At 36.2% G+C, this 21,116-nt stretch overlaps 1 protein-coding gene across 1 annotated transcript in view; it reads right to left on the bottom strand.

The window, feature by feature from the left end:
- Nucleotides 1-1,438: 1,438 nt before the first annotated feature.
- The window catches only part of ST8SIA6 (ST8 alpha-N-acetyl-neuraminide alpha-2,8-sialyltransferase 6), a 145,504-nt gene continuing 125,826 nt past the window's right edge, over nt 1,439-21,116 (bottom strand). Inside the window, exons 5-8 of the mRNA XM_077945914.1 lie at nt 17,143-17,287; nt 12,344-12,456; nt 8,536-8,628; nt 1,439-6,725 (exon numbers count right to left, since the gene is read on the bottom strand). Of these exons, the coding sequence (XP_077802040.1) occupies nt 6,257-6,725; nt 8,536-8,628; nt 12,344-12,456; nt 17,143-17,287 (820 nt within the window). The 3' untranslated portion in view covers nt 1,439-6,256. The remainder of the gene's footprint in view (nt 6,726-8,535; nt 8,629-12,343; nt 12,457-17,142; nt 17,288-21,116) is intronic.

Here is a 21,116-nt window from a genome sequence, read left to right on the forward strand (position 1 = left end):
AATACCAGCTTTGAAAAAGAATTAAGATTGGAGTTTTATCTCAAGACTTATAAAGTTACAGTAATAAAAATGGTATGATATTGGCATAACGACAGACAAATCAGTGAAACAGAATAGAGTCTACAAATAAATAAACACAAATATAAATCAATTGATTTTCAACCAAGCAGTACAACAAAGGAAAAATCTCTTCAACAAATTCTGCTGGAAAAACTGTTCAGATATATGCAAAAATATGATTTAATTCTTACCTTACACTATGAACACATATGAAAAATAATTAACTCAAGATGGCTCATAGGCTTAAATATAACAAACTATAAATCTTCCAAAAGAAAACATAGGAGAAAATCTGTTACCTTGGGTTTGGCAAAGATTTCTTAAGTTTGAAACCAAAAACACAAACTATAAAATTTTAAAAATTAATAAACTAGACTTTAGTAAAATTAAAAACTTCTGCTATTGAAAAACACTGTTAACGAAATGAAAAGGCAGAGAAAGTTGTTGCAAAATACATTCTAATAAAAGACTTGTATCTAGAATATATAAATATCTTTTATAAGTCACTTATGACAATCCAATTAAAAATTGCCAAAATATTTCAGCAGACGCTTCATCAAAGAAGATATATGGAAGTCAAATAAACACATGAAAAAAATCATAAGGGAAATGAAAATCCAAATCCCAATGAGATACAGAGATACAACTGTGTACCCAATAGACTGTCTAAAATTAAATACTGCTCAAACCAAATTTTGTCAAAGATGTCAGGCAAGAGCAACTGGCATAGGCTATTGATAGGAACATGAAATGTTACAACCCCTTTGTAAAACAGCATGGTAGTTTTGTAAAAGTGTTAGGCATACATGGACCATCTGACCTAGTCATTCCAATCCTAGATATTTGCCCCAAGGAAATAAAAATATATGTTCACAAGAAGACTTGCACAAAAATGTTCATGATACCTTTATTTGTAATAGCCAAAACCAGGAGATATTGAAATGTTCATCAACAAGTGAGTGGATAAGCCAATTGTGGTACATCCATATAACATAATTCTACTCAGTAAATAAAGGCATAAACTACTGATACACAATCAACATGAATTAATTTTAATATTATTATGTCGAGCAAAAGTGCAAGACAAGAAATGAATAAAGATGGTAAGATTCCATTTATATAAAATTCTAAAAAATGTAAACAGTCTAGAGTGTAAAAATGTAAATTAGTCTATAGAAAAACAGATTAGGAATTTTCTGGGGACCAGAGTGGGATGGACAGGGAGGAGGAAGAGGGAGGGATTACAAAGTAGCACAAGAAAACATTTTGGGGTAATGAATATACACATTGTCTTAATTGGAGAGATGATTTCATGGGTATCTGCATGTACGTAAATATGTGCTATTTATTACATGTCAATGACATGGGATAATCCTGATTTTTCTTTTCATTTTATAATTGCATAATGGAAATAATATTGGCTTTAGAGTCAGACATATGAGTTAAATACTAGCTCTGCTCTTATATATAATGCAACCTTATGTAAGTTACTTACCATTTTGAGTCAGCTTCTATATTTATTTGTGTAGTAATAAGAATATCATATGTGAGTATAAGAATATATATGTCAAAGGCTTGCTGTATTAAATATAAGAACATGTATATTTTTCTTCTTTATCCCTAAACCCACTCCGATTACTCTCTTCTTAATGGGTACCCTTCTTGTATTTGACACGTAGCCTTGAATATGTTCGTATGTATGCATGCATATGCTTTAATGTAATTAAATGGCATTGTGCTAATTAATTAAAACTAATTAATTGTTTTCTCTTTACGCTAAATTTTAAGGATATACCCTTAGATATACCCTTATTTCTCTATATATGTCCAGTAAGTTGCTTCTAACTGCCGTATTGTATTCCATATCATGGATCCAGCCAAGTTAGTTCACTGACTTCCTAAGAAACAAACATCTGTGTGTCCGATTGTCTACTACCGCAAACAATAACGGAATAAATATCTTAGTACTTGTTTTTTTGTGCGGATCGGAATAAATTCTCTTGGCTGTATATCCAAAAGTGCAATTACTGGACTTTAGGACAGACATGTGATGAATTTTACTAACTCAGTACTCCTAGGTTACTTTCCAAAATGATTCAATCAGCTTATACTTCCACCATGACCTTACTAATTTTGACCAATGCAATGGATATAGTATCTCACTTTCATTTGCATTTCTCAGGTTTCTGGTAAATTTGAGTATCATTTCCTATTCTTATTAGCTACTCAGTTTTCCCCTTTGTAAATCACATTCTTATCTTTTGTTCATTTTTATACTGAGTTTCCTGTCTTTTACTTGTTGATTTATAATTCCTTGGAATGTCTATTAATGTCATTAATTTTATGCATTACTAAAAGCTATTTCAGTCTGTCCCCAGCCTATTAACTTTAAGGTGTCATTCACTGACTAGAAATCTTTCATTTTAATATAGTCATAACTATCCTTTCTTAGCCCAACTCTTTAAAAAATATTTTTGGGTCATGTCGAAGAAGTACAGTTCCTCACCCATATCTCAAACATAATTCTTCTACATTTTCTTCTGTGAGCTTTACAATTTTCTTTTTAATCCATCGTTTTCATCCCTCTGGAGTCCAACTTTTTATATGGTGCAATGTAGGCATTTTTCTCCATGCAGTGAGCCAGTGTTTCAATAGTATCTGCTAAAGGGTTTGCCCTGTCTCCATTACATAAGTGGTGCATCTTTATCATATATCACCCACATTTTTTTAATTGAAAAAAAGAATGCTTCTGGAAGAGTGATGACCCCAAATAAGAAAGAGCATGAGAAATATTCTTGCCTTTCCACTCTCAGGAGGGTACTGGTGACACTGTTCCTCACTATGGGATCAGCCTTCTGAAGCCACATGTAAATAGGACATCTTAAACACTCCTAGCAGCCTCAAGTGGATTTTTTTATTAGTATAAAGAAAGAAATAATCTTATTAGATCAAGTGCATCAGATAGATGAATTCCTACAATGCCTCCAATTTTTAATGGCATAATAATGTGTTTCCATGTCACGTTAGATAAATAAAATGTTTTGAAGGTCACAATATATTATATATCACATCATAACTATACTTCTGCAGTAGCTGTTTAGGATGTTAGTGGACCTGTTTTCTACAAAATTTTCCAATTTTCCCAAAGCTTCCTAATTCTTGGATTGATTTAGGGTACTTGACATTACATAACACTTAACTGGTAAATTTTTTTTAAGCAAGGAAAAATTTAGGCAAAAACAGGTCTGATTTACTGCTTAATTCTGTATTCTACAGAGAGTCCTCAAAGAAAGAGTTTTTGACTGATTACCTGGCTGAGAGCCCACACAGTTACTGGGTTAGGACTCACATGAAGAGGGAAATCTCCTTTAGTGAAAGTCATGATCTGTTTGTCATTGCCTTTTGTTCAAAGGGAAAAGCACCAGAGACTTCAAGGATGCTAGAGGATTATTATACTGTGCAAAAATTAACACTATGTAATTGATCATGGAGCCCTTTGCGGGGACCACAGAGTGCTATGGACTATATACTTAAATGAATATTTCTGCCTTGCCTTTAGATTTGGCTGAAAATTATATTGGAATCTTGTTATTCTGTTTCATTACTCAATGAGGCTGAACAACAAGTGGAAAATAGAATCAAGCAAGCTAGTATTTCTGTTAGAAACTGGCAGTATGTAGCATTATGAGCTAGAATCCTAACTAAAGGACTACTTTTTTTTTTTTTTTTTTTTTTTTTTTTTTTGAGACAGGGTCTTACCCTGTCACACAGGCTGGAATGCAGTGGTACAATCCCAGCTCACTGCAGCCTCTGCCTCCTGGGCTCCAGTGATCCTCCCTCCTTAGCTCCCGAGTAGCTGGGTCCACAAGTGCACACCACTATGCTGAGCTAATTTTTTTGTTTTTTGTAGAGAGGGGTTATCACTATGTTGCCCAGGCTAGTCTCGAACTCCTGGCCTCAAGCGACCCACCCACCTTGACCTCCTAAAGTGCTGGGATTATAGGTGTGAGCCATTGTGCCTAGCCTAAAGTGCTACTCTTGTCTAGTATCAGAACTCAGACTTTCCATTCTCATTGCCCTTGGTTGTACTTGGGCTTTAAGAGCAGAAGATCACATTAGATCTAACATTTAAGCTATGCTGATTACACACACAGTGTCACAGTCAGACTTGGTTGTGGTGAATCTACAAATCTACAAGATGCAATTGATAGTTTTTCTTTTTGCTTTGCTCTTGAAAAATTTGCAATAATTCACTACCACAGAACAAAAAGACCTGTGACTTATGTTTTACAGTTTATATAGCCATATGTTATATTGTCAACATTCATGTTCTATCGCATTTTATAAAGTTCTAAGTAATGCCCAACAACCCCAATCTGTTGTGAAATCACAACTACAGACCCACTTGAGAAAAAGGTAAAAAGAATGCACATATTATATGTGTCACAATGAATGTGTCTAAATATGACAGAATATGGATATCGACAATACACCACATCAGCTATGTAAATAATAAAACATGAGTCACAGTTCTTGTCGCTCTGTAATGGTGAGTTACTGCAAGTTTTTCCACCAAGATCAAAATAAAAAGAAAAGCTATGAACACTATTTTGCAGATCTGTAGATTAATTACCACCAATTCTGACTATAACACACTTAATGAAATCTCTGGGTGTCTGTTTACACAAAGATTTTTGGCTAATGTGAATCTAGGTAGGATTGTTGTAAAATTTCAAACATGCTTTTAGGATGGCAACACAGCTGTCGAACCAGAAACTTCAGATGTGTTAATGTGGAAATGTCTACAATTTTCTCCACAAAAGAAAACCCGCAAACATTTTTTTTAGCCTAAGTTTTTACTGGAACATGGGTATCATTATGCTCTTTGATCTCACGCCATTTGGAATATTTCTGAAATCCATATCAGTGACACTAGAGATTCTGTCTTGATGTTCTACAGAAAAATATTTAAGTCAGGATAGGATATTATATGGGGAAAAAACTTAAGTAAGCTCTAAATGTCCTAACTATATGTAATTTTTACTAAAATAGCATATAAAGTCCCCACATTGTATATTTATTTCAGTATATTTTGTTACCTTTACTAATCAATTATATATTCCTAATATCATCAATGGTTTCAGGCATCCACAGGGGGTCTTCCCATATCTGCAGATTAGGGGAGACTATTGTACATTGAAATAGATTCCACTGAAATGGATTTAATTATCCCTGCTTCTGTTCCTTGCAGCACTTGATTCATAGTTTTTGTCATTATAATACTTATCATACACTATCATAATTAATGATATGCACATCTGTTTTCTCCTATGAGAGACAATAATCCTTCTCGCCCTCTCACAAAGCCTGGTGCAGGGCCTGGCATGAAGTAGTTATTGAATTATTTTAAAACAAAATTGAATGAGTGACCCCACAGACAAGACAACAGGTAACAAAGACTGGGTATTGTAACCGTTCATGTCCTTGAAGTACAACGTATAAGTGAGAGAGAAAAAGGTGTAAGAATGAGGCAGGAAGTTAAAATAAAATTATGAAGTGATGAAAAAATGTAGACAGAAGAGGAAAATAAATGGCTTAAATCCAACCAACATATCATCACAGCTACTATTAAAAGTGAATTTAATCAGAAGCGGGCATACTGCCATACTCAGAAGAATTTCATTCCTGAATTATCACGAATTTCTTGTTTAAGTGTATAATTTTCTTGTATGCAGTCATTGAGGCAGAAAAATGGGAAGGATATTATTGATAGAGACCTGCCACAGAAAGAAATCCAATGGATACTGGTAATGTAGCTATTCTCTTTAGAGGAGATGTCCAAGACAGCATGCTTTTATTATCGGTCTGGTGAAGGTGGAGATGGCTGGTATAAATAGTAACAAAGAAATATTCTTTGAGTTCCTACCTCACACCAAAGGCCATGTCAATAATTTTCATAAATTACAAAAATTTGTATGAGTCAGATATCATGGTGTCCAAATTACAAGGAGAAAAAATGAAGATTAGAAGGATTGAATTACTTGCCATCATTGCAAAATGAGTGGGGAAGCTTTGGTCAAACCAAATTTGGGGGCTCGTCTTAGAATACTCTGTAGCCACCTCCTTTGGTGTTTGGAGACACTGTTAATCACCTACTGCATTATATTAAAATTATTCCCATTTTAAGATACTTTGTTTAGGCGACTTCACATTTGCTAAATTGCAGTTTGAGGATTCCTTTCATGTGAAGTTGGAGGATCTGGCTGTATTCTTTGGGCATCTGATGGAAGCCACGTTTAGGTAGCTTGTTGTCATAATAGTGATGGCTGACAGGTATGTCTTCTACAGTTTTAGAGAAGGGCCAGAATCCATACAGCTTCACGTTTTCACACAGTTCCACTGCAACACTTGTGATCATCAAGCCAGTGGACAAGCGGTATGCAGTCACACCTTTAGTTCTCCAGAAAAGGGCCAGATGTTTCAGGTACTTGGGATGGAAAAATAGAACCTTTTGTCTTGCTTTAGACTCTTCGAGCGTGTAGTACACTTTAAAAGAGGTACCCGTGTTGGCCCTGAAGGAAAATGCTGGCAGAAGAAAAAATGCATCTCCATAGGTTGCAATGTCCTCCAGAAATAGGGCTCTTTTTTCCTTTAAGTTCCCATATCTGCCAAATTAAAAAAAAAAAATTATAGTAATCCCAAGAATAATAATCAAAGTAGCAGTTTTGATAACATAAAGCTGAATTTACCATTGGCCAAAAAACTGAACAATTTGTATACTGTATATAAAACAGATAAAGTGTGGACTCAGAAAACTCATTCAAGTAAGCATTACATCAATATCAATGGCTAGATCTTCATCTCTCTTTCTTGGAATCCTTTCAATTTTTACTTTCTTACTGGGCTATACCCTTACTGAACAGATATTTCTTGTATTACTTTTTATTCTTATTTGATATTTTTTCCTAAAGTTGCTTTTTGTTATTGAAACACCTTCCAAATGTATAATGATAAAATATTTTTTCAAGCATAGTATGCATATCAATACATTTTTTAAAATTCATTGAGCTGCACATTTATGATTCATGCACCTTTTGCACATATTTCATTATAAGTTTCCTTTAGAAAACCTAAAATAGACCAGGCACAGAGGCTTATGCTTGTCAGCACTTTGGGAGGCTGAGGCGGGAAGATCACTTGAGGCCAGGAGTTCGAGAACAGCCTGGGTAACATAGCGAGACCCCGCCCCACATCTCTATAAAAAATAAAAATATTAGCTGGGAACAGTGGTGCATGCCTGTAATCCCAGCTACTTGGGAGGCTGAGGTGAGAGGACCCCTTGAGCCCAGGAGTTTGAGGCTGCAGTGACCTGTGATTGCACTGTTGCATTTTAACCTGGGTGTCAAAGTGAGACAAAGAAAGAGAGAAAGAGAGAGAGGAAGGAAGGAAGGAAGGAAGGAAGGAAGGAAGGAAGGAAGGAAGGAAGGAAGGAAGGAAGGAAAGAAGGGAGGGAGGGAGGGAGGGAGGGAGGGAGGGAGGGAGGGAGGATGGAAAGAAGGAAGAGAGGGAGGAAGGAAGGGAGGGAGGGAGGAAGGAAGGACAGAAAGAAGGAAGAAAGGGAGGAAGGAAGGGAGAGAGGGATGGAGGGAGGGAGGGAAGGAGGAAGGAAGGAAGGAAGGAAGAAAGGAAGGAAGGAAGGAAGGAAGGAAGGAAGGAAGGAAGGAAGACTTAAAATATCTAAATGCAAATATAGATATACATATAGATTATTTTTGAAAATTTCCTCCACACATTGTAGTAACTATATGTATGATTTAAATAACTTAGTATCCTTGTAAGTATAATTGTGTTTAGAAAATATGCTTTGAAAGGCAAGTTCAATATTTATTTTACTTTATTTCAAGAGATGCTATAACTATTAGCACAAACATTCTATTACTAATGCTTATCAGTTACTTTTGATGAAAACAATGGAGTAAAAACTTTGTATAAGATTATTTATTAACCAACAATTTTATGGTAGTTATGTTGCATAAATGAAAGATGGTAATTATTTTTTAGTAATAAACTCTCCAACGTGATAACTGTATTTTGCCAGGTTGTCTTAGCGCTAACTCTCTGAAGTTTCTAAATAGAGTAAGTTTTATCAAGAAAGTGCTACCAAGATAGAAGAGTAATGCTAACGCTCTAAAAGAAAATGGAAAAAAGTGGCTTCATTATTGTTAAAAGAGATGAAGAAATAAATATGATTTGATTAGCTTATGACACTGGAAGTACAACTGAGTCATAACTCTTATGAACAACAACCTTGATAGAATGCCACAATTTGCAAATGAATTCTTATATATTTTTCCAAAAATTCATTCCACCTGTATTGCAAGTCAGTCTCAGCAACAAGATTAGTGCTTAAGCTGAGAAACATATTGAACAATGGAAAAATGTTCTTGATCAGTTATGTAACTTGCAGCTACTTACTTCAGAGTTATGATACTAGGATTTATAGTCACAAGATTTGTTTTACTGCCAACATCTTTACTAACATCTCCTGTGGTTGGGGGGAGGTTACACCTGAAATTTGAAAAGAAAATCATTTTCAAAATAGAACTTGTAGAAAAAAGATTGTATACACACATATGCACGTGCGTGCGCACACACACACACACACACACACACATCTCTATAAAATAATTGTCCTTATGTTGGAGAAATCATTGCTATTAAGAGACCCTCAGAATCCATCTAGTTTCTATTTTAAATTATTTACTTTAGTAATTACTCAGTTCTTAGCTGACATTTCAATGTTGTATAAAATACACACTTTTTTTTTTTTTTTTTTGAGACAGATCTCACTCTGTTGCCTAGGCTGGAGTGCAGTGGTGCTATTTGGGCTCACTGCAACCTCCGCCTCTTGGGTTCAAGCAATTCTTCTGCCTCAACCCCCTGAGTAGCTGGGACTAAAGGCATGCACCCAGCTAATTTCTGTATTTTTAGTAGTGATAGGGTATCACCATGTTGGCCAGGCTTGTCTTGAACCCATGACCTCAAGTGATCCACCTGCCTTGGCCTCCCCAAGTGTCGGGATTACAGGTGTGAGCCACTGTGCCCAGCTAAAAGATACAAATTTGATCAATGCTTTCAATATGGATAATCACTTTTATAAGTATCAAAATCAGAAATGACAATTACACCTTGTCTAAATTTAGAAGAGTTCCCAATCCTTTTATTAAAATTGTTATTTATATTATTTCTATTGATTATGTTCCCATAGTGGTATGATCACCAATTTGCATATTCTTAAAACCTTGATGTACTGTGACTAAAGTTATACGGTCTACCAGAAGCAAAGACTACATTAAAAAATCAAAACCTCCCGATTCCCATGTGGATAGTTTTGTCACCAAATTACGGTGTTAATAAATAAAATCCTAATGTTCTTATAGTGATGTTTTCATACTGATGTTCTCATCTTCCTTTGAGTACTAATTTGCTTTCAAATTGGAAAACAAATTAAGAATTCTAATTTTGAGTAATTATATTCTTGTCACAAAAAAGGAAAAATTGGTTATGACTTTCTAAAGATCATTTACTGAATTTCAAGTAGTAAGGCTAAACATAAGAAGGGAGCATCTTTGAGTGCTTCCTAAAGAAGGCTGTTCAAAATTGATGTGGTCTATAACATGACTGAAGGTGAAATGAGCCGTACCATGTCCTGTAAAACACGTGAATGAATGAAACACGAATTTCCCTCATTGATATGAAAGCTATGTCAGAAAATAAAATAAATACCGCACCTTGGTAAAATAAATATGAATCAAATATTACTAATAAATATTAAATGATAAAGATTAATCATAGGTACTAGGGCATAAAAGTGACCTTGCTAGTGGGCCTCCCATAACAAATGTCCTTTCTAGAACAGTCTCATATTCTTTTGAATAATCAAAAGTGATTTCTAGTAGAATATCATAGAGAGGGGTATTTTATAGAGGAAATACAATCAGTTTTGGCTTAAAACTTAAAAGAAAAATATCTCAGTATATATTTAATTTATGAGTCTAAAATAAATGCCCATGTTTCTAGATTCTACTTTTGCTGATGCCAGGTACTTTCCTGAATATAGACTATACACACACACAGACACAAACACACACACACACAAACAGTAGTATAGGTCATGGTATGTATTATACGTATATACATATATATTACATTTAAATTATATAACAGCATTATATGTTATATATGTATATGCATAATTTATGCAATACTCATATATTATATAACATGTATATATAATATGTAATATGCATGTGTATTATATATAACATGCATATATAACATGTAAACTTATAATGTATATCCATATTATACATATATAACACATAATACTGTTATATACTTTTATTTATTATATATGTATATATAATATGTAATACACGTATACATTATATATAATTATATATCCTGTTAATTTTATACAAAATATAGGTATCTATGTTATTATAGATGTATAATATGTATGCATATGTTATATAATACGTACATATGTAATATATATATTATATTACATATAATACTGTATTATATAGTATACAATATACTATTATATATTGCATATTATACAATATACAATATATTATATACTATATATAATACAGTATTATATATTTATTATACATGTGTATAATATGTAATATATAAATACTACTAGATTATATGTATTACAGTATACTACAGCATATATGTGATTAAATATATTACTACTGTAATATATATGTGTATATATACTAGTATAGTCATATATAGCAGTAGTATATATAGTCATTGCCTATTTTTGCTCCTCACACACTTAATTCATAGCTCCAAATCTTTTGAAATGAAAAATAAAAGTTTGCTTTATGAACTATCAACATGCAGCACCAAAATAAGTACAGGCTTAAAAAAATTAAATATATTTTAATGACACCAAACACATTCAGCCCTCATTTTGCCTTTCAGTTCAAATGGCTAGCTTTAAAGGAAATTCTATATTCAAGAAAATACCTGACATCAGCAAATGTGGAATCTAGGAAACAGACAGTTATTTTAGAATTATAAATGAAATATCTGCTGAGATATTTTTCTTCTGGGTTTTAAATCAAAACTTATTGTATTGCCTATACTTGCTATAAAGTATAATGAATGTTTAGGCCTCATCCTCATCACAGATGTTTCGGGAATTTTAAGCCTATAAAAAATCTACAGCAAGAAGAATTATCTTCCTTATGGCTTTTTCACACTGAGTACTTGAACAAAATGGGTAAACCATTCAGATATTGGCCATTTTAACACCAATCAGGAAGACCACATTCAATAATTGTTGCACTGTCAGGTCTATTGTGGCTTTATGATTACCTTCAGCACAAAATTTAAAAATGAGATTAAAATTGGGAGGGAGCTGTTTACTAGAAACCGTGTTTCTTTTTCAATTGCTTAAAAGGGCAGCATTAAATCAAGAAGGATCAAAGCATCTCCTGTGATGTATGAAATCAGTGCTCCTAAAACAGGAAGAATCAAACTTCCACTTACTCCTGAAAAAGGTGCATTTCAATTGAAACCCATCCTCAGACGGATGAATTACCTTTCCATTACACTGAGAGAGTGGAGATGCTTTGGTATGGCTTATGAGTACAAGGAACGCATGAAAACCATTTTGTTTCTATTTTTGCATGCTAACTGACACTCAGATAGAAAACATTTTAAAAGACCAGAACTCAGAAGCAGTACAAATTTGTTTTTTAAATTGCAAGCCAGAAAATGAAATAATGATATAGTTTGTATGGCTGTAAAACGTCTTGATCAGCATTTTCCCAAGTGTTGTCTAAGAACAAAACATCCTTGAAATGCTCTGTTAAACAAAAACAAACAAACAAATAAAAAAAGATCTTCAAGGTCAGGTGCGTCTGGGACATGCTGCCCTCCGGAGTCCTCCCAAGGTAGCCAAGGTACCCATGAACACGCTGAACGCTCTGAAAGTTCCTGCAGTACCAAACCCTCTTTCACCACAACTTCACCCGGGGTTTCCTGAACATATATAAATATAGCACATTTTGATTCTTCTGGTATTGACATTCTGAGGATCTCATGAGCCATATAACACTTCAGGAAAAACTTCCTGGGTAATTAGTAGACTTTTGTAACAGAGTTCAAAGGTGAAAATATACAAAGGATATCTTTACACTGTCCCCCTCTGAAATACCCAGCTGATCTTTTGTTTCAAAGAAACCAATTCGACAGATCTTACCTAAAAACGAAGTCGGATTTATCTATTTCAGCTCCACAGAGAGACTTATTCAGAATTCCCCCATTTCCGACCACTGCACACTGATTATAAGGGTACTCCACAAAAGGCTGGGACTAGCAGGAGAAAGTGGAAAACTACCATGAAATACCATTAATTTTAGAACCATAGACAACAGCTTAATTCTAGTGACTTAACTTTTTATGCATGCTAAGGAGAAGAATAAGAACAAGAAAAAGCAGCAGCCCAGTTTGCTAATCAACTTACTATGACTTAGTATAAAAAATCAGCTGGGGCTGGGTGCAGTGGCTCATACTTGTAATCCCAGCACTTTGGGAGGCCAAGGCAGGTGGATCACAAGGTCAGGAGTTCAAGACCAGCCTGGCCAAGATGGTGAAACCCCGACTCTACAAAAAATAGAAAACAAATAATAATAATTAGCTGGGCGTGGTGGTGGGCGCCTGTAATTCCAACTACTCGAGATTGAGGCAGAGAATTGCTTGAACCCAGGAGGCGGAGGGTGCAGTGAGCCAAGATGGCACCACTGCACTCCAGCCTGGGCGATAGAATGAGACTCCGTCTCAAAAACAAAACAAAACAACAACAACAAAAAACCAGCCGGGTGCAGTTGCTCGCATCTGTAATCCCAGCACTTTGGGAGGCTGAGGTGAGAGGGTCACTTGAGGCCAAGAGTTTAAGATGGGCCTGGGCAACAAAGCAAGATCCTGTCTCTACAAAAAGTAGAAAAATTGGCTGAGTTTGGTGAAGAGCACCAGTAGTCTTTGCTGCTTGGGAGGCTGAGGTAGGGGAATCACTTGAACCTAGGAGTTCCAGGCTGCAGTGAGCCGTGATTGCACCACTGCCCTCCAGCCTGGGCGACAGAGCAAGACCCTGTTTCTTAAATTTAAAAAAAAAAATGTATAAGTAAAATAAAATAAAATAAATCATTATGTGAACCTAAGTTTCATTTCTCTTGAGAGAAACAGACAGCATAGAATACACGGCATAATGTAATATACAAAATACAATATCATGTATTTTTCATAACATGATTAAGGAAAAAAATTAGAATGGCAAAACCCCATATTCTGCCTTTCTGATAAACAAGGACATTTTCAGCAAGAAAGAGAAAATAAAGAAATTAGGAAGCAGCATTAAATCTATTTATTCTAAGGCATAAAATTAATAGGTGATTTAGCAAAAATTTCCTGTGCTTCTTAAACAGTTAGACCTTCAGGCTCAGTAAGGCATTAGATTTATGCCTGCCGTCTCTGCGAATGACCAGCCAGCGTGCTTCAGGGAGGTCTACCAACTGGACTGATATATTTCACATTAATTTCCAAGACCTGAATCTTTTTTATTCCTTTTAGGACCCGGCCTGCTTACCCCAGAAGGTTTCCTATTTTCCCCAAGTTCTCTGCAGTCTCGAAATCTAACTTTTCGATTCAATGGCGTACTTCCCCTTTCCTGGTCACCTTCCATAAAGTAATAATGTGACCTCGAGCCCACAGTCGGGGTGCCAGCTCATGCTTCCCAGTGACGAGGTCCTGATCTACCGATTTTGTCTGTAGGATTAAGGTGTAAGTCCTTGAGAGCAGAGAGGCTGTTTATTATTTTTAATTTCCTCTCATTTTTCCCTCCCGATCTTGTGTAGTGCAATGTGCACAGCTTTCTTTTTTTTTTTTTTTTTTTTTTTTTTTTTTTTTTTGAGACGGAGTCTCGCTCTGTCACCCAGGCTGGAGTGCAGTGGCCGGATCTCAGCTCACTGCAAGCTCTGCCTCCCGGGTTCACGCCATTCTCCTGCCTCAGCCTCCCGAGTAGCTGGGACTACAGGCGCCTGCCACCTCACCCGGCTAAGTTTTTGTATTTTTAGTAGAGACGGGGTTTCACTGTGTTACCCAGGATGGTCTCGATCTCCTGACCTCGTGATCCGCCCGTCTCGGCCTCCCAAAGTGCTGGGATTACAGGCTTGAGCCACCGCGCCCGGCCGTGCACAGCTTTCAATATCCATCTCATGGCCTTCAACAAGCTCTCCCACCTTCACACACACACACACACACTTCACACACACACTTCACACACTTCAACAAGCTCTTCATCCTTCACACAGAAAGGTGGCTTTGTGAATAAATCTTATTTCTTTTGCAAAACCGGTATCACAGTAATTAATTGACTGCACGTGCGCAGAACGAAACTGACCCTGGCCTGTCAGCATTGAAGGGGCCACTGGTAAATATTCAGGAATTTTGTGAGTTGGTTTTTTAAACCATTGGTCACTAAAAAGTGTCCAGGATGGGGGTATTGACGCCACTGAATTTGGCAAAGGTTACAAAATCAAGGCATGTCAAACTTGCCAAAGTCAGTTTACCAGCCCCACTGGCAACAGTCCAGGGCCGACGTGGTTCTGAGCAGCCCAGAGTGACAGAAGATGCCCCAGAACCACTGTGACTGCTGTCTGCCCCTGATGCTGGCTCTGGGAGCTGCCCAACTAGCAAAGAAACTCGGTTTCAGTACAACTCTCTTTGTGGGTTTGTCTTTGAAACGTAAAAGTCATATTGAGCTTTTTAAGCAAGAGGCACTATTTCAAATACATACTTTATTAGCACATTTAGCCTTCACAGCAACCTTTTGAGTATTTTACAGATGGGAAAATAGAGGCCTGAGTCCAAGTAACGGACAGAAAGTGGCAGAACTGGGATAGGAACCCAGACAGTTTGCCCCAGAGTACCTGCTCTAAACCACTACACATTATCGTTTCTCACAATTCCATGGATTAAAATGATAACTTAATGATGTATAATTATGTATCTTATTCCTTGTTATATCTGCAATGGCTAGCAGAGTGATTGGCTCTTAAATGAATGGTTCCCAGATACCTCAGGCTATTTCATGTCACCGAACTTCTAGCTCACGACGTCTTCAGCCAGTATCTACTAAATGGTGCCACCATAAATTCCGAATTTTATAGATAGGGTAGGATTGAAAAATGCAAATAGGCTCTTTATGGTATAAAATAGAAAAGATTACTGAAGGAAACATATCTCAAATTATGCATTCACAATAATGAATGTTTTTCTCTGGTTTCTTGGTCAACTGGGAGGAAAACATCTATATGCTTTAGTATCTCATGTTCCATATGAATTTAAATAAATTACAAACCTCAACATTTCCTTAAATAAACCTCCTAAGAAAATGCAAATTTGCACACTCCACTGCCTGCTCATTGCCCACTCTGGTTGAAAATCAAGTTTTGGTTTTTTTCTCTGCAAGTAACTTAGCAAAGTTTGTGGAGGAAGTGGCTCCACATCATTTCATCAAAACACTTAATGCAATCTTCTTGTGTGCCCAGCAGTTCGTTCCGGAGAGTTGCATGCAGAAGGGCAGAGTAAAGCAAAGTGGCAAAGAGGACATCTCCACCACGAGCCCCGTCCATGAAAGGAGAAGCTGGAGCAACACAAAAAAATGGGACCTGGCGCTGCAATTGGTGCTGTATTGACTGCAGAATTTCCTCTCCTCAGTTTAAAAAAAAAAAAAAAACAGTATAAATTTGGAAAGTGGATGCAGTTCCCGGTGGCATACATAATTATCAGGCCTATATTAAGTTAATCCTTTCAAAGGGTCAAATGAGGGTAAAGTAGTTGCTGCTCCTCTGTTCCGGTCAGTGGAAAACATGGCAGACACTGGCAAAACCTGAATGGATGAATGAGTGAAAGGGTTCACTGTCAAACTTTCCAAGGCTTTCCCTGATAGGAAAGATAAATACTCTTTCCTTATCATCTTTTCAATCACTGGTCATTTCAGGGCATCATGAGAATGCTTTATGAGTTATATTTTTTGTCCCCTTTTTCTTCCAGAAAATATACAGTATTTTTTCTCTATCATTTTCTATTTATTTCTCACTCATACTCAACAAGTTATTCTTCCTCTGAATCCTAACATAAAAAAAGAATTGGAACAACTTACATAAGCAACAAAAATTAGCTGAAAGAGGTCAAAGTTCCAACAAAAGAAAACTGTAGGAATCTCATATCCTACAGTTAGTGTACTGCATATGTAGAGGAATCCCGTTTTGACCATCCTGACATGGTCTAATTGCTTTGTCATGGAATCGTAGAAAGATGCTGGAGAGCGTATGTTTAGAAGCAATGAGATGTTTACGTTCCTCAGAACCAAAATTTCCCCGTGAGGATTTGTATTAAGGGTCGAGTTTCTCCTCACTGTGTGAAGTGGCTTTTTATCCTATCATTACTCATTCTTCTGATTTTACAAATAGGTAGTGAGTGCATATACGTACTGGGAAATGTTCTCGGGGTTTGGGATATATCAGTGAATACAGCAGACAACAATCTCTATCTTATGGTGGCTACGTTTATTGACTATAAATCCTCACCTATTTACTTCCCAAAGATGAGCCACATAAACGCACCGTTCCTTGTGAAGGAATTGATTTAGTCACCATAACTGACAATTGGAAGAATCTTATTTGAGGTGAAAAATGGCCATCTTCACACGCCTCAGTGATTACTAAGCAGGAAGCCCAAGCGTCTCATCTCATTCGAAGAAGAGTCTGGAAGACTCAGGAGTGGAAGAGCTTATCATTTAAGATATAAATAATCCTTCCCTACAGAGCCACACTGCATTCAAAACGGCCCTTTTAAAAAATGGCCCACTATCCAAATTTTATACAACATAACAATATGGTATTTTAATTAATTCCATCATAATTGTAAGTTACAGCTTAAAGTAAAAGAAAATTCACCTGGAATGGTAACACAAATAACCCACCACAAATCTTTACTCACCACTGGAAACATATGAAAAATGTTCTTTTTAATTGGGATTTTCTTTTTGCTTTCCACCTCATAACTCATGTTAGTCCCAACTGGAGTGTTATTCTGAGAAACAACAAAGTTTTGAACAGCATCACAGCAGGAAGCAAGTTTTGCTCTGCAAAGGAAAAGAATAAAAAGGAAGCCAAGGTATAAGATTAAGAAACTGAAAATAGACACCACAATGGATGATGCAAAAGAGGATTTTGTCAGACTGACTTTCAAAAAGAAGATGATTATTCACAAAGATGACTTGTTATTTTTTCTCCAGGCTCTAAATCCCTTAAGGATTGGGACTGACTCTCTTTTTTACTTTTTTTTTTTTTTTTGTCTTTCCTTTAATCTTATCTTAATTTCTTTTTAATTTTTTTAATTTTACTTTAAATTCCAGGATACATATGCAGACAAGGAGGTTTGTTACATAGGTATGTATGTGCCATGGTCATTTGCTGCACCTATTAACCCGTCATCTAGGTTTTAAGCCCCACATGCATTAGATATTTGTCCTCCCCTTACCCCCAACAGGTACCAGTGTGAGATGTTTCCCTCCCTGTGTCCATGTGTTCTCATTGTTCAACTCCCACTTATGAGTGAGAACATCTGGTGTTTGGTTTTCTGTTTCTGTGTTAGTTTGCTGAGGATGATGGCTTCCAACTTCATCCATGTCCCTGCAAAGGACATGATCTCATTCCTTTTTATGGCTGCATAGTATTCAATGGTGTATATGTGCCATATTTTCTTTGTCCAATCTATCATTGATGGGCATTTGCGTTGGTTCCATGTCTTTGCTATTGTAAACAGTGATGCAATAAACATACATGTACATGTGCCTTTATAGTAGAATGATTTATATTTCTTTAACTATATACCCAGTAATGGGATTGCTGGGTCAAATGGTATTTCTGGTTCTAGATCCTTGGGGAGTCGTCACACTGTCTTCCACAATGGTTGAATTAACTTACATTCCCACCAACAGTGTAAAAGCGTTCCTATTTCTCTACAGCCTCAACTGCATCTATTTCTTGACTTTATTTTTTTATTTTTTGAGACAGAGTCTCACTCTCTCTCACACTGGAGTGCAGTGGCATGATCTCAGGTTCACTGCAACCTCCACCTCCTGGGTTCAGGCCATTCTCCTGCCTCAGCCTCCTGAGTACCTGGGATTACAAGTGTGCACCACCCAGGCCTTGCTAATTTTTTTTAGTAGGGAGAGGGTTTCACCATGTTGGCCAGACTGGTCTCGAACTATTGACCTCAAGTGATCGGCCTGCCTCAGCCTCCCAATGTGCTATTTCTTGACTTTTTCACAATTGCCATTCTGACTGGTGTGAGATGGTATTTGATTGTGGTTTTGATTTGCATTCTCTAGTGACCATTGATGATGAGCTTTTTTTCATGTTTGTTGGCTGCATAAATGTCTTCTTTTGAGAAGTGTCTGTTCACATCCTGGGGTTGTTTCATTTTTCTTGTACATTTGTTTAAATTCCTTGTAGATCCTGGATATCAGACCTTTGTCAGATGGGTAGTTTGCAAAAATCCCATTCTGTAGGTTGCCTGTTCACTCTGATGCTAGTTTCTTTTGCCATGCAGAAGCTCTGTAGTTTAAAATCATGTGCAAAAATTACAAGGATTTCTATACACCCACAATAGACAAGCAGAGAGCCAAATCATGAATGAGCTCCCATTCACAACTGCCACAAAGAGAATAAAATACCTAGGAATATAGCTTACAAGGGAGGTGAAGGACCTCTTCAAGGAGAACTACAAACCACTGCTCAAGGAAATAACAGAGAACACAAACAAATGACAAAACATTACATCCTCATGGATAAAACAATCAATATTGTGAAAATGGCCATACTGCTCAAAATAATTAATAGAGTCAATGCTATTCCCATCAAACTACCACTGACAATCTTCAAAAGAACTAATTTAAATTTCATATGGAACCAAAAAAGAGCCCATATAGCCAAGACAGTCCTAAGCAAAAAGAACAAAGCTGGAGGCATCACGCTACCTGACTTCACACTGCAAGGCTAAAGTAACCGAAACAGCCTGGTACTGGTACCAAAACAGATATATAGACCAATGGAATAGAATAGAGGCCTCAGAAATAACACCACACATCTATCACCATTTGATCTTCAAAAAACCTGACAAACACAAGCAATGGGGAAAGGATTCCCTATTTAATAACTGGTGCCAGGAAAACTGGCTAGCCATATACAGAAAACGGAAACTGGACCCCTTCCTTACACCTTATACAAAAATTAACTCAAGGTGGATTAAAGACTTAAATGTAAAACCCAAAACCATAAAAACCCTAGAAGAAAATCTAGGCAATACCATTCAGGATATAGGCGTGGGCAAATACTTCATGACAAAAACATTAAAAGCAATTGCAACAAAAGCCAATTTTTTTTTTTTTTGACAGAGTCTTGCCCTGTCCCTCAGGCTGGAGTGCAGTGGCACAATCTAGCTCAATGCAAATTCTGTTTCCCAGGTTCAAGGAATTCTCCTGCCTCAGCCTCCTGAGTAGCTGGGACTATAGGCACCTGCTACCATGCCCAGCTAATTTTTGTATTTTTAGTAAAGACAGGGTCCAACCATGTTGGCCAGGCTGGTCTTGAACTCCTGGCCTCAAGTAATCTGCGCTCTCAGCCTCCCAAAGTGTTGGGATTACAGGCGTGAGCCACTGCACCTGGTAGTTTTTTTTTTTTTTTTTTTTAATCTCACTAGACTTCTAACTGGCCCTGGATCGTAGCATGGTGACTTGGCAAGATCAATGGCAAAGCAGTTAAACATACTTATACTCAGGTAGGAACCTTCTTATCAATAGAAAATGCTCATGAATGTAACATTTTTAAAAATACAAAGTTTCTTCTGATAATACTGTTATAACACTAAAAACAAAAAATGAGAGGATTCATTTTAATTTTATAATAATTATAAAATACAGAAACTAAGTTAAGAAGAGTATCACAGTCACTAAAACAATACATAATCATTTATTATAAGTCCAATAAAAAAAGAAATATCTAATACAGTGAATTTTTAACTGAGGCAAATTTAAAGTTGCTATTCCTTATAGAAAGGCCAGAGAAGCATAAATTAATACCAAGCTACATTTCAAAATGATTACCATGGAGTGAAACATTATTATTAGAATGTAGACCTAGGAAGTGCTTTCAAGGATCATCTGAGTTAACCCCCAACCTCTGGCAGATGCATGCAGAACTACTTAGAATTCATATTTCATTTCTTCAATTCTCCAACGATGTAGACTCCCTAAAGTCTCTTGATAATTGTTCCAGGGTTTAATCAACCTTACAATCAGAGAGATTTCTGCATTTGTACAATGCAACTATGTTTTAATGTAAATCCATTTTCCTTGTTAGGTTTTCATAGAATCTCCTTATAAAAATACTTCACGTACTTGAAAATGGAAATCAGGCAAAGCTTTAGCCTTTTTCGGTCTTGAAGAGTTTACAGAATTTTCCCTTCTCTCAGGTTTTCCTCATACAACCAGTTTTTCATGATTTTAGTCATCTCATTTATCTTTCAACCTCAACTTATTTCTCCATATTACTGAAAAATCTGTATCCAAGCCAGATTCAGTCATAAGACAAGAGTCAGTGAATATTCAAAAGAAATGTTGATGGTAGTGAGTCATTAGAAATAGTCCGTCCTCAGCCCACACTTCTATTATTAGTTTGGTCCTTAAGAGTAAGCTTCCATACATGTTTTTACTGAATTTTGCCCTTTTGAAAAAATACAATGCTCTAATTTGTCAAGGTCATCTAAAATTTAGTCTTCTAAACTCCAATAATTCTCAAGGCATGAAAAGTAAGGGTGATATTTGCACCTCAAAGTTAAGGTTTTTAATAATACTTCTTATCAGTTAACTTAGATAAGTTACAATATTCGTTAAAATAGTATGTCCTTCT

Source organism: Macaca mulatta, chromosome 9 (genome assembly GCF_049350105.2).
Source record: "Macaca mulatta isolate MMU2019108-1 chromosome 9, T2T-MMU8v2.0, whole genome shotgun sequence".
Lineage (NCBI taxonomy): Eukaryota > Metazoa > Chordata > Mammalia > Primates > Cercopithecidae > Macaca > Macaca mulatta.